The 25,116-nt window shown below is 41.0% G+C and overlaps 1 protein-coding gene across 2 annotated transcripts in view; it reads right to left on the bottom strand.

The window, feature by feature from the left end:
• The window catches only part of CA13 (carbonic anhydrase 13), a 50,417-nt gene extending 37,290 nt beyond the window's left edge, over window positions 1–13,127 (bottom strand). Inside the window, exons 1-2 of one of the 2 annotated variants that reach the window (XR_004059223.1) lie at window positions 12,697–12,779; window positions 7,298–7,495 (exon numbers count right to left, since the gene is read on the bottom strand). Coding sequence is in view for 1 of the 2 variants with exons in the window: in XM_010381748.2 (XP_010380050.1) it covers window positions 7,298–7,495; window positions 12,697–12,733 (235 nt within the window). In the remaining variant the exon portion in view is untranslated. Of the gene's footprint in view, window positions 1–7,297; window positions 7,496–12,696 lie in introns of both variants that reach the window. The other variant, XM_010381748.2, reaches the window with a different exon arrangement.
• Window positions 13,128–25,116: the final 11,989 nt, after the last annotated feature.

Here is a 25,116-nt window from a genome sequence, read left to right as displayed (position 1 = left end):
TGAGTACTTTTCCTCAGTAAATATGATCTCTAAAACTATGACAATAAATCATATCTTAAGTATATAGAAAAATTTCTTAATAGAAAACATAGTCCTAAATTGTCTCATCCTAATTAATCTTTATTGGGCATGTTTAAAGCATATGAGAGAATCAGGAAGCACTGGATGCTAAATATACCATAAGCATTATTAAATTTCCATGAACAGTCCTTACATGGTGGCTCACACCTATAATCCCAGTAATTTGGGAAGCCAAGGAGGGAGGATTGCTTGAGGCCAGGAGTTCAAGACCAGCCTGGGCAACATAGCAAGACCCCGTCTTATTATTTAAATATATATTTATATAATTTTAATATGTATTATATTTAATATAAATATATGCTATATAGTTGATATTTAATATCTGTATATAGAGATATTTTATATATATATATATATACTTTTTGTTTGGCTGGGTGTGGCGGTTCACACCTGTAACCCCAGCACTTTGGAAGGCTGAGGCAGGTGGATCACTTGAGGTCAGGAGTTTGAGACCAGCCTGGCCAACATGGTGAAACCCTGTATCTACAAAAGCAAACAAAAAAAAATACAAAAATTAGCCAAAAGTGCTCGTTTAAACCCAGGAAGCAGAGGTTGCAGCGTTTTGGGTTTTTTTTTTTTTTTTTTTTTTTGAAACAAGGTCTCTCTTGTTGCCCAGGCTGGAGTACAGTGGGGCCCAAACTCGCAGCCTCAGTCAATCCTCCCACATCAGCCTCCCTAGTGTCTGGGACTATAGGCGCACACAGCTATGCCCAGCTAGTTGTATTTTTTTGTAGTGATGGGGTTTCACCATATTGCCCAGGCTGGTCTCAAACTCCTGGGCTCAAGTGATCCTCCTGCCTCAGCCTCGCAAATTGCTGGGATTACAGGTGTGAGCCACCATACCAGCCTTAAATTTGACTTTTTAAAAATTGTTGGTAATTTGCTAACCCTAGCCATTTTCCTAAACTACACTGTAGTCAGCTGTCTTGAATGACAAGCAAGCTGGCAACAGGATCTGTTTGCTCACGCATTTACTCTCTGCCAATTAGGATGCAAATTCCTTTGAGGCAGAAACTGTTTTGGTTCCCTGTATCTCCAGTGCCTAGAAAGTACTTGAATCAATTAACATTACCAAGATAAAATAAGAGACCTCACCTGTTAAGGCACTCCTCCACAAACTTTAGTTTGTAGGGATGCTACTGAAGTTACCTAGGAATCACTAAAATCTAAGTTCTTAGGACTAGTAAACCTGAGAATAATCACTTTATGGTAATCTTGTTCTCTGAAGTAAAGCTACATGAACAGCACATCTGCAATTTGCTTGGAATCTAGAGAAACAAGAAGCAAGAGCACAAATCTGCCAGGATTATGCCGAGAGAAAGACAGAAAGAGACAGAGAGAGAGAGAGAGAGAGAGAGAGAGAGAGAGAGAGAGAGAGAGAGAGAGAGAGAGAGAGAGAGAGAGAGACCAAAGAACATAGATGTTCCCACTCAGTAGGACCTTGTATTATTTAGGGAGCCAGAAGAACCTTCGTTAAATCTGACTTACTTTACCCAGAGCGTATACACACCAAGCTACTCTCTCATTCAACAATTATTAAGAGCTTACAATGGGCTAGCAACTATTCAATACTAATTATGCAATGATAAACAAGTTTGTTCTTATCCTTAAGAAACTTAGTCTATTGAAGGAAACAAATAATCATAATAGAGCTTTATATAATTATCACTTTGTCATAGACCACCAATTCATTTCCTAGCTATCTTGGCTCCTGGGAGGATTATACACCTATGGTATGTCCACCTACTAAATCTTTTTCTGTTTGTTGTTTGTTTTTGTTTTTAAGAACATATAGTGTAAGATCTTGTGAATAATTTGTTTGACTTCAGGCAGTTACCTAGAACCAGATAATGGAAGCATAACTGAAAAATTGGCATTTTCCAGAGATGAAAATTAAAGAACAATCACTGAATTCATCAAGTTACTGCTCTTCCTAGCAGGACTTTCTTAATCAGAAGACAACTTTATTTTTGATATCTTTTTAAAATTTCAGCACACATATTTTATCCACAAAAAGAACACACACCATTATTGTTATATGTAGTAGTTACTAATTGTTATTGAGTGCCTACTATAATCCAAGAACTATTTCATTTATAAAATACAAAAATTAATACCACATATTTTTTAAAAATAAAGGTTCCAGCATGAATAATGTTTAAGCATTTAAGTGTTAAATGGTAAATATTAATGGATTTCTGGTGGTTTTTAATTTTATTGAGAGTTAACCTATGTATGCTAAGGCACCCTAATGCTATGTCATGGTATTTTCCAGGTCTTTCCGTCATACAAAAAGGTTTTTTTTTTTTTTTGTAACTTAAATACACATGTATTGAGTGCCTGCCACGTGCCAGGCACCATCCTAGGTAGGTAACTAAGACATAGTTGTTGCTCATAGAGAGCTTTAGCTAAACGGAAAGACAGAGAAGCCAACTAGCAGTTACAACATAATGTGGAGAGTTCTGTGTTAGGAAAATTCCAGGATGCCCTGGGAGCCACAGCAAGGGTGATAGGGCCTCAGGTGAGCTTCCCAAAGAAGCGAGATACTGTTTGAGTCCAGAAAGACCAGGAGCTCAGGTGAGAACAGCCTTGTCTTTCTTCATCAGACTACTATTTCCCCTGTATATTACAGCCAACCAGAAGTCTTCCTAAAGAATTTCATGAGCCAGGCATGGCACAGTGACTCATGCCTATAATCCCAGCACTTTGGGAAGCCAAGGTGGGTGGATTACTTGAGGCCAGGAGTTCAAGACCAGCTTGAAAAACATGGCGAAACCATGTCTCTACTATAAATGCCAGGAGTTCAAGACCAGCTTGACTAACACGGCAAAACCCTGTCTCTATTAAAAATACAAAAAATTAGCTGGGCATGGTGACATGCACCTGTAATCCCAGCCACTCAGGAGGCTGAGGTGGGAGAATCACTTGAACCCAGGAGGCAAAGGTTGTAGTGAGCTGAGATTGTACCACTGCACTCCAGCCTGGGTGACACAGTGAGACTTTGTCTTTAAAAAAAAAAAAAAAAAATACTTCATGAGCCAGGCATGGTAGTTAGTGTGCATCTGAGAGGGGAGAAGCACTTGAGCCCAGGAGTTCGGGACTTCACTGAGTTATGGCTGGGCCGCTACATTCTAGCCTGGCAACAAAGCAAGTCAAGAAAAGAAAGAAAAGAAAGAGAGAAAGAGAGAAAGAGAGAGGGAGGGAGGGAGGGAGAGAGGAAGAAGGAAGGAAGGAAGGAAGGAAGGAAGGAAGGAAGGAAGGAAGGAAGGAAGGAAGGAAGGAAGGAAGGAAGGAAGGAGGGAGGGAGGGAGGGAGGGAGGGAGGGAGGGAGGGAGGGAGGGAGGGAGGGAGGGAAGGGAGGGAGGGAGGGAGGAAGGGAAAAATTTCACATCCACCCGCTCCCTTTTGCTCCCTTTTGCAAGGATTTCTGAGTAGTTCTCTAAAGGTTTAACTATGGAGCATGGATGTGTCCAGCCAAACAAGCCCTCCAAGGACTATGAGGAAGATTTCATGCCTGTGGTTTATTGACATGCCTGAGGTGGGATTCAGGGTTAATCCTGGTCAAAAATGGCTTCTTTACAAAATGGAAACTGTTTTATTCAAATTAATGTGGTTTGCTACAGAAAGTATCTTTGTGTTTTTTATAGTTTAGCAAAAATCAAAAAAAAAAAAAAAACAGCAAAAATTTATTTCATTTAACTATGGTGGTTTCTTCTTTTTAATTGACTTAATCTCCCAAATCACCATGAAACAATCTCTTTGGTGGGTGGTAGGTTTATCTTGAGAAAAAAAGAATAAGAATCATCACCCATATTTACATAGTTACTGTCTCAGAGGACTACAAAGTACTTTATGGATATTTTCAATTAATCCTGGTAATTTTATTGTGAACTAGATAGGAAAAGGATCTTCATTTAAAAGAAAGAACACACACTACTGATGATAAAGTGTCAAATCTGGAAACATAAATTGATTTCACTGATTAACCCGAAGTAGACAAAAATGAAAGGAAGAGAAAAACAGAAGAGAGAGAGAGAAACCTGGGTTATCATACAGCAAATCAGAGTATAATTTTTTTACCTTATGAACGTCTACATTTATAAAGAAAATACTTAAAGTTTTAAATGAAGTAAAATGTAATCTTTTCTCATTCTAAAATGAGGAATGAGTAGCTTTACATTTTTTTTTTTTTTTTTAGATAGAGTCTGCTCTGTTACCCAGGCTGGAGTGCAGTGGCACGATCTTGGCTCACTGCAACCTGCGCTTCCCAGGTTCAAGCCATTCTCCTGCCTCAGCCTCCTGAGTAGCTGGAATTACAGACGTGTGTCACCACGCCTGGCTAATTTTTGTATTTTAGTAGAGACAAGGTTTCACCATATTGGCCAGGCTGATCTCGAACTCTTGACCTCAGGTGATCTGCCCACTTCGGCTTCCCAAAGTGCTGGGATTACAGATGTGAGCCACCACACCCAGCCTTATTTTTTTTATTTATTTATCTTTTTATTTTCTGAGACAGTTTCACTTTTTAAATGTTTGAGATATTGTAAACAGTAACAAACTACAATTATGGGTGGTATAAACTTTGTATTTAGAAGACTTGGACACTTTTACAATTACATTAACCACAAGAGATGGGGTCTTCCTATGTTACCCAGCTGCCCTCGAACTCTTGGGCCTAACTAATCATCCTCCTTCCCTAGCAGCATGGTCTACCAGTGTGTGCCAGCAGGCCTGGCTTAACCATTTTTATTAACATAGATTCACGAAACTGAGGGGCTGAAAGAAACATAGTTGAACATGTATACAAAAAGCCAGGTCCCTCCTTACTTGCATTTCTTCCAAAAAGTTGAAAATACCATGTATTTATTTGTCTTTATGTATTTTTTACAATGCTCTGATGAAAATGTACTACTTAGGCCAGTGTGGTGGCTCCCAGCACTTTGGGAGACCGAGGCGGGCGGATCCCTTGAGCCCAGAAGTTCAAGATCAGCCTGGGCAATATGGCAAAACCTTGTCTCCACAAAAAATACAAAACTTAGCTGGGCATGGGAGCACATGCCTGTGGTACCAGCTACCCAGGAGGCTGAGGCAGGAGGATTGCTTGAGCCCAGGAGGTCAAGGCTGCAGTGAGCCATGATCACACCACTGCACTCCAGCCTAGGCAACAGAGCAAGACCTTGTCTCAAAAAAATAGATAGATAAATAAATAAATAAATAAATAAATACCACTTTTATGAATTTGACAAATATGAGGAAGCAATGTGTGTGGGCTTATAATTTTTGCTAACAATAAAGCTTTATATAAATATAAGATATTACTACTAATCTAAATCAGGGCTCAATTAATAAGTAAAAACTTTCTTTCGATTAAGGATTTTTAAAAATTAACTATATTTTTTCATTAATACAGCTAATATAGCTCCATCCTGATCTTAGACTAAAAATAAAAACAATCTGTCAGAGACCCTAAAAAGTGTTTCCCAGTATGATTCTCCCTAATATTTTATCTCATCTTACACTTAAACTTGACACTTTGGGCAGAAACTCTGCTTGGGCAGTAGATAGTCTGAAGAGGGATTAAACATTCATTTCAAGAAAATGTTTTTTTCATCACTTAATAAATTAACAGATAATCTGTGAGTCCATTATTTATTCACGGTGTAAAGACACTATCCCAAGAACTAATCATTAAATGAAATGACTACATGTCCTAGAAAAAAAGTATTAATAGGGAATATACAGAAAGTTTCCAATATGTATGTATTTTTTAAATTAAACTTCTACTTTCCCTCCCTTCAATGTTCATTATTAGGAGAATGGTACATAAATTACGATATGAGCATAGATAATACAATTCAACTTTTAAAATTATTTTATTTTTATTTTTTGAGAATGGATCTTGCTCTGTCACCCAGGCTAAGTACAGTGGCACTATCATGGCTCACTGCAGCCTTGACCTCCTGGACTCATGCAATCCTCCTGCCTCAACCTCCACAGTAGCTGGGACTACAGGCACACCCCATCATGCCTGATTAATTTTTTATTTTTTGTAGAGATGAGGTCTCACTATGTTGCCCAAGCTGGTCTTAAACTCCTGGACATAAGCAATCCTCCCACCTCAGTCTCCCAAAGTGCTGGGATTACATGTGTGAGCCACCACACCTGGCTGCAGTTTAGCTTTTTAAACAAGATATATTTTAATCTGGAAAGATGTCTATAAAATATTTGTAAATGGGAAAAAAATTTCAGAGTTATACAGCATTATTCCAAATGTATTTTTAATAAGAAAATGCAAAACAAGGACGATACATGTGTATGTATACATAACTAAGCACTGAAATATTATGGAAGAAATAGTTACTTCAGTAGAGACTGTGGGAAGAAAGAGACGTTAATATTTGTCATATGTTTCCATATTGTTTTATTTACTATGAGTAGATATTACTTTGGCAATTAAAATAAGGGAATAAGTTTTTTTAAGAACTAAACTTTTTCTATTAAAGCATGTACTATTAAACTTTTTCTATTAAAGCATAAATGGCATTATAGGTTTGCAAATGATGCTAAAATAATTACGGCTAATACTTTGCGGAAACAAATCATGAAATATTTATAAAAGCTATTAAACTTCCAACATTTTTATAATGGTAAATTTTAAGTTATAATAACAAGTTAAGGTCAATTTTAAATTATCATGCAACATATCCTTTTCTAAATACTCTTTATTATTTTAAGGTAAGATTATCTGAAGGTTCAAATATATAACAAGATATCTCAATTCACATGAAGAAAAAATATGCTTCAATTTGACAAATTCCAGGTCTAGGAAAAACAAAACATGAAAGATTAGAGAGTGTATTCTAGGCTGGGCGCGGTGGCTCACGAAGGTAATCCCAGCACTTTGGGAGGTCGAGGCAGGCGGATCACAAGGTCAGGAGATCAAGACCATCCTGGCCAACATGGTGAAACCCTGACTCTACTAAAAATACAAAAAAAATAGTTGGGTATAGTGGTACACGCCTGTAATCCCAGCTACTTGGGAGGCTGAGGCAGGAGAATCGTTTGAACTCAGGAGGAGGAGGTTGCAATGAGCCGAGATTGCGCCATTATACTGGCAACAGAGCAAGACTCCGTCTCAAAAAAAAAAAAAAAGAGTGTAGTCTAATTATTCAAACCCTTCACCCACCACCACACACACACAAAAAGAAAAGGCAACCTGATTTGTCCTCTGTGTCATCAAAGTCAACATTGAAGGAATGGCCGCTGTTGCTGATGATTTTAGCTGAGCTTGGGTCATACTTGATACTAAGTGGTCGGAGGGAAGAGTCATATTTCACTTCTTGGGTTTTAATCTCAATCGGAGATTGCTGATCACCATCAGCAATAGGGAAAAATTCCTTCCAGTGAATAGGACCTTAAATACATAGGACCAAAAGAAAAGGATTAAATAAGTTCTTTCTTTCAACAAACATACATTGAGTATAAGGCACTGTGCTTGAAATGGAAGAAAACGCAAAGATTAATACAATGAGATTCTCATCCTCAGGTCCTTGACATCTAAGTGTTCTTTTTACAAGATGAGTTGTTTTTATTATAGATGTGGGAAACTCTTGGTGTGCCTTAAGTCATTTTCAGAATTAAACTAACCCTTGTAGACAAAGGAGTCTGTAAATTTTATAAAGTACTCTCCAAAGGTAACTTTCTACCAAACTAAAAACAATAATACAATTCATCATTGAAAACAATGACATTCAGTCTCAGCTTTAAGAATGAGCTGTTGCTCCAGAGGTCAAGTTTGCAGATTGGGAGAGTCAAAAAAGCTGAAAAAGCCATGAAGCAAAGAAAGGGTGTCATTCTTAAAGATGCCGTGCTTTGGCCGGGCGCGGTGGCTCACGCCTGTAATTCCAGCACTTTGGGAGGCCGAGGCGGGCGGATCACAAGGTCAGGAGATGGAGACCACGGTGAAACCCCGTCTCTACTAAAAATACAAAAAATTAGCCGGGCGAGGTGGCGGGTGCCTGTAGTCCCAGCTATTCAGGAGGCTGAGGCAGCAGAATGGCGTGAACCCGGGAGGCGGAGCTTGCAGTGAGCCGAGATCGCGCCACTGCACCCCAGCCTGGGTGACAGAGCCAGACTCCGTCTCAAAAAAAAAAAAAAAAAAAAAAAAAAAAAAGATGCTGTGCTTACTTCTTTATTCTTCCTTCTATCACTCAGTGCTATCTTCTAGTGTCACTCAGGCCTCCACTCAATTACTTGTGATGTGCAACAGGCATACCAAGAAAACATACAAATTTTTCACCTAGGATAATCCAAATAAAATGGCTGCACCATATCAGGAAATGTAATATTGTTGATTATCTGCAGTGGAGTCAGGTTGTAATTTATTTCTCTCTTTCTTCATTTCAGAAGGTTCTTCTGTGGTTATTTTGCCAATGTTACATTTGAATTTCAACAAAAGAGACAAGTGTCATCCCGGTCCTCTATTCAAAACGTCAAAATCGTATCCAGTTCACAAATCAGACACATTAGGGAAACTGAAACGAGCCAATCAGCTGACAGTTCCCTTTTTCAATCCTCTTTACTTCTTTGGAAGACTCTATAAAGTCTTGCCTCTCAAAATCAGCAGCAAAGCTGTAGTTTCATGTAAACTCCACATCATTCTACAAATGTGAGTCACTTTATAGGTTATAGGTTCTTATTCTCTTCTCGCTACTATTCCTGAAATTTACACAGCTATCACCACCTACACTGGGCTACTGACTAAGGTTTACCCACCTACTTTGCTAACCAATCTTTCACTAAAAATCAAGTACTAATTAAAACATCATAGCATGACAATTCATTAAACATATTACTAACAACCAAAAAACATTTTTAAATGATAAAATTTAGCATGATATTTAAAGAAATGCAATATATCACAATCATCAAAAAACTCTAAAGTGTAAAACTCTAAATCTTTTTTTTTTTTTTTTTTTTTTGAGACATGGTCTTGCCCTGTTGCCCAGGCTGGAATGCAGAGGTGTGATCTCAGCTCACTGCAGCCTCAAATTCCCAAACTCAAAGAATTCTTCTTCCTCAGCCTCCCAAGTAGCTAAGAATACACAGTGTGTGTGTGTACCACCACACCCAGCTACTTTTATAAAAACTGTTTTTTTGTTGAAAGAAAGTCTCACTATAGGCTGGTCTCAAACTCATGAGCTCAGGTGATCCGCATGTCTCAGCTTCTCGAAGTGTTGGGATTACAGCGACGGGCCACCACGCCTGGCCCAAATTCTAAATCAAATACCGCTTACTATGCTTCATTTTTGCAAAAGAGAATGCACACATACACACATTTTTTCTTTCATATATCCTTCAGGCACAAAAAGTCATAGCATAAATATATAACTATACACTCAGCTTAAAAGGTGTCATCTGACAAACTGGATTTCAAAGCCACTTGAGCATCAAAAGTCCTTGCTTAGAATGTATTACAGAAAAAGTCTTGTTTATTCAATAATTTTACCATCTTTCTGAGAACTTTTTCAATATACAACGAGACCTTTTTTCCCCCTTAATTCAGAAAAAGCCTTCTATTTCACTGCCACCAAGTAAGAGTTAACCTAATGAAAATTCAATTTCAAATACACAATGTGTGTTTCACAACATGCAGGTGACATTCTTCCAATCACTAAAGAGTTGCTTTCTTCTCCTAATTGCTTTGCTCTCCTATTTCCAGTCATTTATAAACAGAACTATTTTTCTAAAATGTCAAATCAAAATAAAATAAAAGTAATAATACTTTGTATCACATTTCCAATATTATCTACTAACTACCATAGTCAGTTCAGCACTCTGCCTCTTAAAGACGTCCCCTTTTTCAATTTTTCCAAAAAAAATTTCCTCCTCCTCCTCCTCCTTCTCCTCCTTGTCCCCTCCATGACCCCGCAGCCTAGTCTGGAACTCCTGGCCTCAGGCTATCCTCCCATCTCAGTCTTTTGAGTAGCTAGGATTACAGGTGCAAGCCACCATAATCGGCCTAAACACAATTCTTTTTTTTTGTTTTTTTAGATGGAGTTTCGCTCTTGTTGCCCAGACTGGAGTGCAATGGCATGATCTCGGCTCACTGCAACCTCTGCCTCCCAGGTTCAAGCAATTCTCCTGCCTCAGCCTCCCGAATAGCTGGGATTACAGGCGCACGCCACCACTCCCAGCTAATTTTGTATTTTTAGTAGAAACGAGATTTCTCCATGTTGGTCAGGCTGGTCTTGAACTCCTGATCTCAGGTGATCCACCGGCCACGGCCTCCCAAAGTGCTGGGATTACAGGCGTGAGCCACCAAGCCCAGCCAGCAGAATTCTTAATTAGAGATATGTGGTGGTTGCTCAATTGATTTAGGAACTTTTAAATATCTACAGTGATACACACTTTTCAGTGATGTCACATTCCCTAAACTAAACTAATAAAGTAGTCAAAAGTTAGGGGAAGACACCTTAAGTTATTTGTCAAGGCAGTACCCATTCAGGGCTTCAAGTCTTGATGTTTCATTTCATCAGTGTTGCTATCCCCAGCTTAAGTTTCCTTTTATCTGCTCAGTCACTGGTTTTACCAATGTTTAAACAGAAAAAAAAACAACAACAATAAAACTTGCCTAGTTAAGCCCAGAGCGGTGGCTCACGCCTGTAATTCCAGTACTTTGGGAGGCCAAGGCGGGCGGATCACTTGAGGTCTGGAGTTCTAGACCAGCCTGGCCAACGTAACGAAACCTCGTCTCTACTAAAAATACAAAAATTAGCCAGGCATGGTGGTGCGTGCCTGTAATCCCAGCTGCTTGGTGGGGCTGAGGCTGGAGAATCGCTTGAACCCAGGAGACAGAGGTGGCAGTGAGCCAAGATAGTGCCACTGCACTCTAGCCTGGGCAATAGAGCAAGACTCATCTCAAAAACAAAAAACAAAAAACAAACAAACAAAAACCTTGCCTAGTTAGTATATAATACATTTCCAATAAGATTTTCCCAATCTTTCTCTGAAGACCACACCGTTAAGTAAGGATGTGGTCTTCAGAGAGAGATTGCATCTAAAAGAAGGGAATGGCTAACTCCTAACAGAACAATTCCTAACAGAAATACAAAACCACTCCTTATTAATGGCTTTGCTAAGATGAATTTTTTAAATTCCTGAAATAAGCTTCATTTGGGCCAATAATTTCTAACCTACTAAAGAGTAATCAATATCCATTGATTGAAATACCCTTCTTCTTCCTAACTACCATAAGGGCGCAGTTGGGATTCAATGACTATTAAATAACTCTAATAAAAACGATTTCAGCAGAGAGGGAAATGAAAGTAGATTTGTCATATTTTCCCCCTAAACATTCACTGGAAATTAGCAAAATGTAAGATTATACTTATTGCCTTAATCAAGAAGAAGTCTATGTATACACTTTTTATTATTAAAGTTATAAATTTTACCTGCTGCCATTTTTAAACTAGCATGTTTAAAAACAGGCTACAATTAGAAATTAAACAGACTACAATTAGAAAGGGAATTTTTCTGTTAGTCTGTGAAATTAAACTTTCTATAAAATTTGACCATTCTATACTGTTCAATAATGTACATGCTAATAGAAGGAAAGTATTATTATTCACAGCCTTAATTTTTTCTTTAATTATTATTACGTATTTACTCCTTAAATCGACAAAAATTGTATATATTTATGTGTACAACATGATGTTTTGAAACATATGCACATTGAGGAATGGCTAAATCAAGCCTTAATTTTGCCAGTTATTTACTATAAGGCTTTTTGATGTCACTGCGATTATTTCAATAATTATTATTTGAAACAATCAGTTCAGTTTAACGTAGTAACAAGAAAAAATGTTTTACTTTTGATAATGTGGGATATACAAGACGAAAAGTGTATGTCTCGTTATTGTTTATCCTATAATTTCAGTAATCCTTTGCTCACCCTGCAAGGATGAGCGTGGAAAGAGAGGAAGAGTGAAGATGTAACTTCATTTCCCAGCAAGAACGTGAACCCTTACCAAAGTCCCCAGTAGTAGTCAACCAGCTGCAAATTGCTGTGGGAATATTTACAGTAACAGCTATTAGGAAACATACAGCTTTTTGTTTGCCACGAAGCCAACTTAATCTTCAATGTCACAATGCAAGTTAAGATTTCCTAAACATATTTTCAAAGATTTTCTATGATTTGTTTTTCCTAAGTGAATAGTGAGCTTAAAAGACTGAAAGCGGACTTGTCCTTATTTCACCAAAGTGTGTCATCAGACTTCTAATTTCCAAGCCTTTAATTGATAAGTGGCTGTTACTAGGCAAAGTCCTTGGCTTTTCAGATGAAGGTGAACGCACACGTATGAACACTTGGGAGTTTGGGGAATCCTGATAGAGATACACACCAACGCTCACATCCACTACCAACAACCCGTCTACCCTGACAAGCCAGCTCTCCCCTTCCTGCACTGGGCTCTGAGGAGTGCTGCTTAGTTTTAAGAGGAACCGAAAAGTTTCTCAATGTGCGAGCCGAGTGTGTGGTCAGCGAGCGCCGGGCCGTCGCGCCAGTCCTCTCGCCTCCAGCACAAAGTCCCCCTCGGATCAGGAAAAGGCGCTCACCGTTGTGCTCGCGGTATCCCCAGCTGAGCCTCGACATGGTCCCTCGGGGTGGAAGGCAGAGGAAGATGTGGCTGGGCAGCGAGAGCGCGGAAGGAGCGGGCGGGGAGGGGCGCGGGAGGGAGCCTGCTAAGGCGGGACCGCGGGGCGCCGGCGGCAGGAGTGCGAAACCGTGAACCCAGCCCGGGGCGCTCCCGCCCGCGTCCTCCAGGCGGCAGAGGCGTGCGGGGAAGGCGCCCGCGCCGCTGGCTGAGTCCTGGAAGGCGCGAGTCTCTCTTAGTTTGGACTCGGGAATGAGAGAGTTGAGTTAGAGAGAGAGAGAGAGAGAGAAAGAGACGGAGAGAGAAAGGTTTCCCGGGGGGGAACTCCTGCCTTCTGAGGAGGAGTCACTCGGGAGAGGAAGGTTTTGCCTAGAGGGCTTGCAGGAAATAAATGAGTCACCAGAGCCTGGAACTGCCAGGCTGGGAGGTGGGGATCCCCGTGGAGGCGTAAAAGAGGTTGGTGATGGTCCCGGCAGTGGTGATTACAAATACAAAACAATAATGACGCTGGTAATCACCACCATTGAAAAAATAACTACTTATTAAGGGCTTACCGTGGGCAAGGGTCTTAGCTAAGATGTTTACCCACGTTTTCCCATTAGATCCTCTCAGCATTTCCTCGAGAAAGACGTGTGCCCCCTAATTAGGAGCTCAGGCTTAGGAGACACGAGGTAACCTGCCCCAGGTCGCACAGCTAAAGCTGGTGGGGTCGCTGTTAGAGAGGACCAGCTCCCCGTCCTGGGCTGGCTCCATTGCCCATTTATCCTTTCCTCACCTCTTCCTCTCACTCTACAGACTTGTGGCTTGGTGAGTGAGGAAACCAAAACCAGCTGTTGAGATTTGGTTCCAAAATTCTGCTGCCCTCCTGACCCCGCAAGAAAGAAGGTTTTCAGGACATCTTTCCTGGATGCTTGGTGAGCTTATTACCCTAGGACTGGAGTCAGAACTAGCTGCAGAGACTTGAATTTCCGGCCTGGAATCGTGAGTGTTCTGGGTTCAAAGTGAAAAATAAAAATTGGGTACACGAACCACTTTCTACCTCCTTGTCTCGGGTCAACTGCCTCATATTTTATAAATCCAAGCAACCTCTTTGTAAGGAACCTAGTAAACCCATTTTCAGTAACTGGATGATTTGGTATGTCAAGATGAATGATGTTCTTAACGTTCGAAGTAAATATCAGTTCCTGATACCCAATAATAGTGGTTACATGAATGGATGAATGACTGAATAGACCAAAATTGTTAAAGAAATTTTGGTCGTCAGTGGGTTTCAAATACTTCCCAAGTTGTTACTTCTATTGCTTGGGTACACAGTTTGTAACCACCCAATGTGTTTACCTTGCCAGCTGTCAAGACAGAGCTGATTTATCAAGACAGGGGAATTGCAATACATAAAGGGTAATTCATGTAGAGCCGGCTGTGCAGGAGACTGGAGTTTTATTATTACACAAATCAGTCTCCCCAAGCATTGGGGGATCAAAGTTTTTAAGGACAATTTGGTGGGTGAGGGACAGCCAGCAAGTCAGGAGACCTGATTATTTGGTCAGAGGTGAAATCACAGGGAGTCAAAGCTGTCTTGCAGTAAGTCAGTTCCTGGGTGGAGGCCGTGGGATCAGCTGAGCCAGTTTATGGATCTGGGTGGTGCCTGCTGATCCATCAAGTGCAGGGTCTGCAACATATCTCAAGCACTGGTTTTAGGCTTTACAATAGTGATGTTATTCCCAGAAGCAATTTGGGGAGGGTCAGAATCTTGTAGCCTCCAGCTGTATGACTCCTAAACCATAATTTCTAATCTTTTGGCTAATTTGTTAGTCCTACAAAGGTGGTCTAGTCCCCAGACAAGAAGAGGGTTTGTTTTGGGAAATGGGCTGTTATTGTCTTTGTTCTAAACTATAAACTATGTTCCTCCTCAAACTTAGTTCAGTCTATGCCTAGGAATGAATAAGGACAGCTTGGAAGTTAGAAATAAGATGGAGTTGGTTAGGCCTGATCTCTTTCACTGTCTCAATTATAATTTTGCAGTAGTGGTTTCAAGTTCCTTCTTGTTTAAATTCATAGCTCAGTCTATATAATTTTCTAAAACAGCAACCTAAGTATTGGCAACAATCAAATTACCTTTCATAGGAAACTAGTTAGATCATCTGTAGAGCATCCATCACTCAATGGACTTTTTTTTTTGAGATGGAATTTCACTCTTGTTGCCCAGGCTGGAGTGCAATGGTGTGATTTCAGCTCACTGCAACCTCCGCCTTCTGGGTTCAAGCGATTCTCCTGCCTCAGCCTCCAGAGTAGCTGGGATTACAAGCATGCACTACTACACCCGGCTAATTTTTGTATTTTTAGTAGAGATGGGGTTTCACCATGTTGGTCAGGCTGGTCTCCAACTCCTGACCTCAGGTGATCCACCCGCCTCGGTCTCCCAAAGTGCTGGGATTACGGATATGAGCCACCACGCCCAGCTGCCATTCAATGTATTATTGTCCATTTATAAAAAGAATGAAGATCTCCATGAGCAGAACAGATGTAAAGTGAGTCCTGGGATGTATTGAGGATGCGGGGGTGGGGGAAGCAAAGGAGCAAAGAGTGTATATAATAGACTACATGCTTAAGAAAAAAAATAGAAATAAGAAACTGCACACATATTTTCCGATTTTTACAAAAAAGGAGAGAATAAGCCATAAATCAATAAAAATGGTTCCTTTTAGAGGATGAGCGTGAATGGGGTGGAAGTGTCAGAGGCAATGGAACCAACCTCTGACTCCTAGGTTCAAGCGACTTTTCTGCCTCAGCCTCCTGAGTAGCTGGGACTATAGGCACACACCACCATGCCTGGCTAATTTTTGTATTTTTAGTAGAGATGGGGTTTCACCATGTTGGCCAGGCTGGTCTCGAACTCCTGACCTCGTGATCCGCCCGCCTCAGACTCCCAAAATGCTGGGATTACAGGCGTGAGCCACCGCACCGGCCCCTTTTGTTTATTTACTTCTCTAATAAACCTGCCTTACTTTACTCTGTGGACTCACCCCAAATTCTTTCTTGCATGAGATCCAAGAACTCTCTCTTGGGGTTTGGATTGGGACTGCTTTCCAGTAACAGAGGGATAGGGATGAGTAAAACTTGTCAGTGTATCTTTTTTACTTTTAATCATAAATGTTGTTCAATTAACTTCAGCCTAAAGTTGCCTCCTTATATATTTTAGTTCAGCTTAAAGTTTTCTCTGTATATAGTGAACTCTAACCTAACTAGATGTGTAAATAGACTGTAGCCCACTCTTGTGCCAATCACTGAGTGTTGGCCAATCAAAGGCAGCCAACTGTTCAAACCCTGTTCAACTAAGGTAAACTTTCAGCTGTAACAAACCAGCTGTTTCTGTACCTGACTTCCACTTTCTGTCCATCATTTTCCTTTCCCTGTCCATCAATCTAACCACACAGAAGGGCCAGAGTCTCCCTGAACCTATTCTGATTGGAGACGCTGCCCAATTTGCAAATTGTTGTTTGCACAGTTAAACTCTGTTCAATTTAATTTGTCTAAGATTTTTCTTCTAACATTGTTCTGCATTTTTAAAAAATAAAATTAAATCAAAGAGAATAAAAAAGCAAACCCTGAAATTGAATTCAAACAGAAACAATTAAAATTAATTGTATATTGAATTGATAATGTAACCATAAAGAAAAAGTTAAATAGCATTCGAATTTAGTACTTTGGCTATATATCCTTAGTAGGACATATAACATATTAAGAAGAAATGCAAGAAAATCTTGAACATTACTAGTAGGTTTGTTTTGGTAGGATACTGATGTTATGCTTCTGAAACCATTTTTCATTGGTTGGTTGGTTGGTTTGTTTTTTGAGATGGAGTTTCGCTCTGCTACCCAGGCTGGAGTGCAGTGGTGCGATCTCGGCTCACTGCAACCTCCACCTCCCGGGTTCAAGCGATTCTCCTGCCTCAGCCTCCCAAGTAACTGGGATTACAGGCGCCCCCCCCTCCCCAACCCCATGCCCTGGCCCTGGTCATTTTGTGTTTTTAGTGGAGGCAGGGTTTAACCATGTTGGCCAGGCTGGTCTGGAACTCCTGACAAGTGATCCACCAGCTTCGGCCTCCCAAAGTGCTGGGATTACAGGCATGAGCCATTGCGCCTGGCTGGAAACCACTTGTGTGAACATTGTAAGATAGAGCAAATGAACAAATATATTGATAATCTCTGGAAGCATGATTTTCATTCTGGTTTATATAAAAATAGGAAATGACAGAAGCTAAGAAATAAACCCGTGGTGTTGCGTTTGAACATTCTCTTCACTGAACGATCCTAAAAACAATAATATCCCAATAATAATGAAGCTAATAAACCTTAAAATCTATAGCCCTTCACTGAGGGACCACTTCTAAAGCCACATACTAATTTTATATTTGTGACTTTACGTTCCTTTTCTTAAAAAAAAAAAAAAAAAAAGTCCCAAAATTGTAGGAGCTTCAGGGTCTACAAATTTGAATCTCCCTTTGCTATGAGACCCTGAAACTGCCCAGTGGGTTCATCTTGCCCATTTCCTAGGCAGAATTAATTTTTTTTTTTTTTTTTTTTTTGTGAGACGGAGTCTCCCTCAGTCGCCGAGACTGGAGTGCAGTGGCAGGATCTCAGTTCACTGCAAGCTCCGCCTCCCAGGTTTACGCCATTCTCCTGCCTCAGCCTCCAGAGTAGCTGGGACTACAGGCGCCCGCCACCTCACCCGGCGAGTTTTTTGTATTTTTTTTAGTAGAGACAGGGTTTCACCGTGTTAGCCAGGATGGTCTCGATCTGACCTCGTGATCCGCCCGTCTCGGCCTCCCAAAGTGTTGGGATTACAGGCTTGAGCCACCGCACCTGGCCCAGAATTAATTATTGATTAAGATAGGGGAATTGCAATAGAGCCAGCTAAATGAGTGACTGGAGCTTTTTTGTTTGGTTGGTTTTTTGAGACAGGGTCTCATTCTGTCACCTAGGCTGGAGTGGAGTGGTGTAATCATGGCTCACTGCAGCCTCCACCTCTCAGGCTCAAGCATCCTCCTGCCTCAGGCTCCCACGTAGCTGGGATTGCAGGCATGTGCCACTATGCCTGGCTAACTTTTTTTTTTTTGGAGGGGGAAGAGGCAGGGTCTCACTATGTTGCCCAGGCTGGTGTCAAACTCCTGGGCTCAAGCAATCCTCCTGCCTTGGCCTCCTCCCAAAGTGCTGAAATTACAGGTATGAGCCACCATGCCCTACTCACAGTTTTATTATTACACAAATCAGCCTCCCACCAAATTTCAAGGTTAGGGTTTTTTAAGAACAGTTTGGCAGGCAGGGGGCTAGGGAATGGGTGATGCTGATTGGTTGGAAATGCAATTATAGGGGTGTATGAAATGGTCCTCATGAGCTGAGTCCACTTTTGGGTGGGGGCCACAGAGGAGTTGCTGGTCGGGGTAGGGCTACATGGTCATCATAAATGCAAAAGCCTGAAAAAACATCTCAAAAGGTCAATCTCAGGTCCTACAATAGTGATGTTATTTATGGGAGTAATTGGGGAAGTTACAAATTTCGTGAGCTCCGGAACAAATGGCTTTGGGAAGGGTTATTACCATTGAAATTATAAACTAAATTTCTCCCAAAGTTAGCTTGGTTCACACTCAGAAATGATCAAGGGCAGTTTGGAGGTGAAAAGCAAGAAGAAGTTGGTTAGGTCAGACCTCTTTCACTGTTATAATTTTCTCACTATTACGATTTTTGCAAAGGTGATTTAAACGCTAGCACCCAGATCTTGTTTCCTAAACACCAGTCCCCATTCGAAGGAACCAGAGCTACTTGAAGAAGTGACTAGTTTTGTTAGTAGCTGCGAATCTGTACAGATTTACAGCAACCTCAATTCTTGCCGCTTCAGAAGAAAGAATTTGACCATGGGGCACAGGGGCAGAATGAAAGACCAAGGCAAGTTTTAGAGCAGGGATGAAAGTTTACTAACAAGTATAGAGGGAACAAAAGGAAGTAAAGTACACCTGGGAGAGGGCCAAGCCAGCAACTTGAGAGACTGAAGTGCACTGTTTGACCTTTGACTTGCGGTTTTATACATCGGCATGCTTCTGGGGTCTTGCAATCCTTCTTCCCTGATTCTTCTTTGGGGTGGGCTGTCCGCAGGCATAGTGAACTGCCAGCACTTGAAAGGGGCTGCATGCACAGTGTGTTTACCAAAATTGTGCACATGCTCACTTGAGGGTTTTTTCCCTTACCAGTTGAGTGTTCCTAGTGGAAGATCATATACCAGTTAAACTCTGCCATTTGCCTCTTAGTGTGCATGCTTGAGACCACTCAACCAACTCCTGAGATCCTATCAGGAAGTTGCTGATCACCAACTTTAAGTATTTCTATCTATTGGGAGACGGCCTTTTCCTGATGCCAGCTGCAACCAATTATTATTTTAGAGAAGCCTTTTAATAACCGCCTGACCATCACCTGATGGTTGTCTGACATTCTTGGTTGGGGGGCAGTAGGGGCTCTCCTGCCTTGCTTATGTCTGCCTGACTACCTATGTAACAGTTTCAGGTCTAGAGCAGAGAAAGACCAAGATGAGCCTAGAACATATTTCTTATGCCAGAAAGCTAGAAAGCATTCAAACACACACACACACACATACATACACAGATACGCACAAATAAGCTAGCTTAAAGGAGGACCTGCTGACAAATTTGGGATGATTTGACCATCAAAAGAAATAATGATAGTAATAGATTATAACTCCCCACCAACCGAATATCCATCAATGCATAGTGATGCTGAGAGAGAATGAGAGATCTTCTTTATGTCCACTAGTAAATACAGATGAAATGACAAAATTTTAAAACCACCATTTTTGCAAGGCCTATATAATCTCTGTATAATCTCTGGTTCAGGCAAGGATCAGTAATGGGTACTAAAACTTCTGGATGAAAGGTTATTGGGGAATAGAATACAGTCTAGGATTAAAAGAGACAAAAGATATGTAACAACCAAATGCAATGTATGACACTTAATTAGATTCTAGGTTACATAAAAACTGTAATAAATGTTTGGGGGCTATTTGGATAAATTTAAATATGGACAGCATCTATGTGATATTATTAATTGATACCAGTTCTCTCAGGTGTGATAATGGTACTGAGAATGATTTAAGAGTTCAACACTAAAGCTACAGGGCTGAAGTACTTTTTTTTTTTTTTGCGACTGAGTGTCTCTCTGTTGGCAGGAATGCAGTGGCGCAATCTCGGCTCACTGCAACCTCCGCCTCCCTGGTTCAAGCAGTTCTCCTGTCTCAGCCTCCTGAGTAGCTGAGACTACAGGCACACACCACCACGCCCCGCTAATTTTTGTATTTTTAGTAGAGACGGGTTTCACCATATTGGTCAGGATGGTCTTGAAACCCTGACCCTAGGTGATCCACCCGCTTCAGCCTCCTAAAGTGCTGGCGCTGAATATCTTGATGTCTGAAACTGACTTCCAAGTGTCTCAGTAAATAATTGATTAATCTAGCTGAAGGATATTTGGGAGCTCATGACACTATTCTTACTATTTTTCAGTGGGTTTGAAATTTTTTCAAAAAAAAAAAAAAAAAAAACAACTGAGGAAACGAAAGAGGAGGAGACTGCCTTTTCCTGATGCCAGCTGCATCTACGTAACGGTTTCAGGTCTAGAGCAGAGAAAGACCAAGATGAGCCTAGAAATCAAATCAATGAATCCATTAACTTACCAAATAACCTTTCATAACTATTTGTGTGGTTTCTCCTTAACAAAGAGCCTCTGTCTCCAGGCTCACAACCATTAAGTGTAATCAAGTAAAAGAAGACTAACACTGGTTGGGCACACCTGTAATCCCAGCACTTTGAGAGGCTAAGGCAGGAGGATTGCTTGAGCCCAGGAGTCCAGACCGGCCTGGGCAACACAGTGAGACCCTGTCTCTGCAAAAAAAAAAAAAAAAAAAAAAAAATATATATATATATATATATATATACATACTTGGGAGGCTGAGGTAGAAGAATCACTTGAGTCTGAAAGGTGGAGGCTGCAGTGAATTGCTTGAGCCTGGGAGACGGAGGTTGCAGGGAGCCGTGATCATGCCACTGCACTTCAGCCTGGGTGACAGAGTGAGACACTGTCTCAAACAGAAAACAAAAACAAAAAGACTAACACTCACCAAATAACCCAGAAATGCTGACCCACAATATGGTCATCATCTCCATCTCACTTTTTTTGGGGTGGGTGGAGGTGTGGAGTTTTTTTTTTTTCACTTCACTTTTGAACCAGTTAGATCCAATTTAAGCTCCCTTAAGGAACAAAATGTGCCTAAGTCCACTCTCCTCTTCAATGACACTGTGTGTCATAATAAAGCAGCACTTGTAGATTACAAATCTAGCCATAAAAATAACAGTAACATATTAAGGAAATATCAAAGTAATCAAAGTATAAATTCATATTGTTTTATTAGGGCATGTATACAGACTCTCCTGAGATCCTGAGATGCACATTTTTCCAGGTATTCTTTTTTTTGTTTTGTTTTTTTTTAGACAGCCTTGCTCTGTTGGCCAGGCTGGAGTGCATCCTCTTGGCTCACTGCAACTTCTGTCTCCTGGGCTCAAGCAATTCTCCTGCCTCAGCCTCCCGAGTAGCTGGGATTACAGGCCTGTGCCACCACACCTGGCTAATTTTTGTATTTTTAGTAGAGACGGGGTTTCACCATGTTAGCCAGGCTGATCTCAAACTCCTGACCTCAGGTAATCTGCCTGCCACAGCCTCCCAAAGTGCTGGGATTACAGGCATGAGCCACCGCGCCCAGCCCCAAGGTATTCTTTTTAAAAACTCTAAATGTGAACCGAAGTAGCTATTATCATCTGATTTTTATCAAGCACGAAACTTAGATGAGCAAGGTTCCCCAGTCCCCTAGAAAGGCAAGCCACACAGTCAGGGACATAGCCCCAGTCTGCAGAGTCCCAAGTCCAAGGTGCTTTCCAATTTGTGCCCAGCTTCCTTTATTCATTGAGTCCTGTGATTTGTACAACCAGGACTTATTAACCACAAGAATGTCATCACTTGATATCTTGTGGAGATTGTTGACTTTATGGAACTGATACTATATGGGGTTTCGATTTCTTTATTTTCTTATTCCTAAGGTTAGGCTTGCATAATGCAATCTCCCAAAGAGGAATTTGAGACCCAAAAGGGTTAAAGGACTTACTCAGGTGACCAAGGTTTCATGCCAAGATAAGGATTTTCAGACCAAAATTGAAAGGATAATTTCAGTAAAACTCTTCTCCAGTCACCTCTCCAATGATAGCTTTCAGAAACTAGAGCCAAACATTTCTTTGTCGTATGTCGTCAGATAAGAACACATTGCTAATACCCAATTTCTACAATTTTGTTCTTTTTTAAATTTTATACAGTTTTCTAATCAAAATTTATCCAGACCCTATTTTGTAGTGTTTCGTATCTTATTTGAGCATATTACAAAAGAAGGTAAAGTGTGAAAGAGAAAAAGGAAGCATCAAGACTACTTAAAGGGAAATACACGTGTATAAACATCAGATCAGTGTTGAAAAGTCCAGATAATTCATGCCAAAGTCATTCAGCTGTTAAAGAATTTAGTGGTTCCTTGGCCTAGAATGAATAAGTCAATGTCATTCTATTGCTGTCAACTCTGAAATATAACCACAGAGAGAGATTAGGGGCGTGGCAGGCATTCTGTCATCAGCTCTTGTGAGGTTTATCTATCCCTTTCTGTCCTCTAGAAAAGGAAAGTTTGTTCTTTTTATTTATTTATTTATTTTTTGAGAAAGAATCTCACTCTGTTGCCCAGGCTGGAGTGCAGTGGCACAATCTCAGCTTACCACAACCCCTGCCTCCTGGGTTCAAGCGATTCTCCTGCCTCAGCCTCCTGAGTAGCTGGGACTACAGGCATGGACCACCACGCCTGGCTAATTTTTGTATTTTCAGTAGAGACGGGGTTTCACCACATTGGCCTTGAACTCCTGACCTCAGGTGATCAGCCTGCCTTGTACTATCAAAGTGCTGGAGTTACAGGTGTGAGCCACCGCACCCCTGGCTGAACAGTTTGTTCTATGAAGAGCAGTACCCATATCCCCCTCTCACCACTGAGGAAGGTGTGAAGGTGTGATTTACCCTCATTCCAAGAAGTTCTGACCTGGATGCCACCATTTCACTACTGAAAGCTTGCTGCACTAGCCCTATGTGCCTAGCAAAACTTTGCACTCTTGCTGAATGTATACTGTTTTATCCTTTATTGCCTCCATTGCCAACTCCATTCACTCTTCTTCAATATTGCCATCAGCATATAAACATGTTCTGGAATTTCTTCCCATTAGGAGGAAAATTTATTCCTGAATTTACATTTTCCACTTGATACCCACCCATCCTCTCTGGAATTCCTTGAGTTCTTCTTTCTATACTCAACTGCATTATGTGTTAGTTAGGGTTTTTCAAAATCATGTATATGTATTGAGAGAGAAAACGAGATTTATTACTAAAAATGGTTCATTTCATTATGAAGCCTGACAAGTCCCAAGATCCTCAGAGTGAGTAGGCGAGCTGGAGGCTGGAGACCCAGGAGAGCTGCTGGTGGAGTTTCAGTCCAGAGTCCAGCAGGCCCAAGACCCCAGGTAAAGCCATTATTTCAGTTTGAATTCTACAGTAGGAAAAAGCCAATGCCGTATCCCAAAGACAATCAGGCAGAAAGGAGTTTCCCTTACTTGGAAGAGGGTCAGCTTTTTTTTTTCTCTCCAGACTTTCAGCTGATTAGATGAGGCCCAGCTCCTTAGGGAGGCAGTCCGCCTTAGTCCGTCTACTGGTCGAAATGTTAATCTCCTCCAAAAATGCCCTCATGTAAACATCCAGAATACTGTTTTACCAAATATCCGAGTACCTCATGGCCCAAATTGACACATACAATTAATCATCACACCAACCTTTAAATTTGGGGGTTTGGGGCTTTCTACTAGAATCTCTCCTCTCTCTACACTCTCTTCCTAGGCCCTTCCGTCAGTTCTTATGGAAGGAATCGACCTAGCTTAGACATCTATTCCAGAACTGTCCAAGTGCTAAGCATATATGTTACTTAAATTTTTGACTAGGTACACTTTAAAAACTAAAAAGGAAAGTGAAATTATTCTTAATGATATATATTATTTAACCTAATACATCCAAAATATCATTTCAACATTAGTCAATATAAAAAAAAAATTTAATGAACTCACAACTGTAATCCCAGCACTTTGGGAGGCCGAGGGGGGCGGATTGCCTGAGCTCAGAAGTTTGAAACCAGCCTGGGCAATATGGTGAAACTCCGTCTCTATTAAAAATACAAAAAATTGGCTGGGCATGGTGGTGGGCGCCTCTAATCCCAGCTATTTGGGAAGCTGAGGCAGGAGAATCGCTTGAACCCGGGAGGTGAAGGTTGCAGTGAGCCGAGATCATGCCACTGTACTCCAGCCTGGGTGACAGAGTGAGACTCTGTCTCAAAAAAAAAAAAAAAAAAAAAAAAAAAAAAAAAAACAAGTAAATGAGTGTTTCAGTTATCAATTTATTGTCTTTCACGTCTAATTTTACCCTGCATTACGAGCTCTGTGATAATGAAGCTTTAAGCATTTCTTTTTTGCAGCAAGCATAATGTTCAGCTTTCTTCAGTGGAAGGTCATTGCTAGAGAAAGGAACTTGTCTTCCTGGTTCCTGAATGCTGTATTTTTTGTTTTATTCTTGCTCCTGTTGGGCTGCTCTCAGCAGCCACATGTGGCCATGTATAGAGACATCCAGGCACTCTGGCCCAGCAGTACACCCAGAGTATGCAGTCTCTCAGCAAGCTGACAACCCTAGCCCCAACCCAGTGACCACCTCACTGCCCCTCCCAAAACAAACCCCACATACTCCAGGCCTCATGCCACCCTATTGGCAAGCAGATGCCCCAACTCCCTCTGCATACCTGCCCACCAGCCTTAGTCTGCCTGCACCCCAAAGAGTGTTTCCCATGGCCTCCTCACACGGATGCTGTGCACTCTAGGCTATGCATCTGTCAGCCAGAGTTGTTCCCAATGCTTTGAGTCCCTCTGCACACCTGCATTCTTGCACACCAGTCTTAGCCCACCTGTACCCTGTTTCTTGCTTGTCTAGTAACTGTGGACCAGCTCATACCTGGACAACCCAGCAAAATTCTCTGTCATCCACTGGGTTACAACCGTATCTTCTCCAGTGATCTGAATCCCTTTGGAGTGGAGGCTGGCATCCAAGTTTGTCCCTCATTAGAAACTTCCTTAGCCTCAAGATATTCTTTAGAGTTATCTTTTACATCTTTACTGTTGCCCCATTATACTTAATAATTCTTTACAGTAAACTTT

The sequence above is a fragment of the Rhinopithecus roxellana genome, chromosome 9 (genome assembly GCF_007565055.1).
Source record: "Rhinopithecus roxellana isolate Shanxi Qingling chromosome 9, ASM756505v1, whole genome shotgun sequence".
NCBI lineage: Eukaryota > Metazoa > Chordata > Mammalia > Primates > Cercopithecidae > Rhinopithecus > Rhinopithecus roxellana.
Note: the sequence above shows the minus strand (reverse complement) of the source record. Positions and strands in the feature narration are given on the sequence as shown.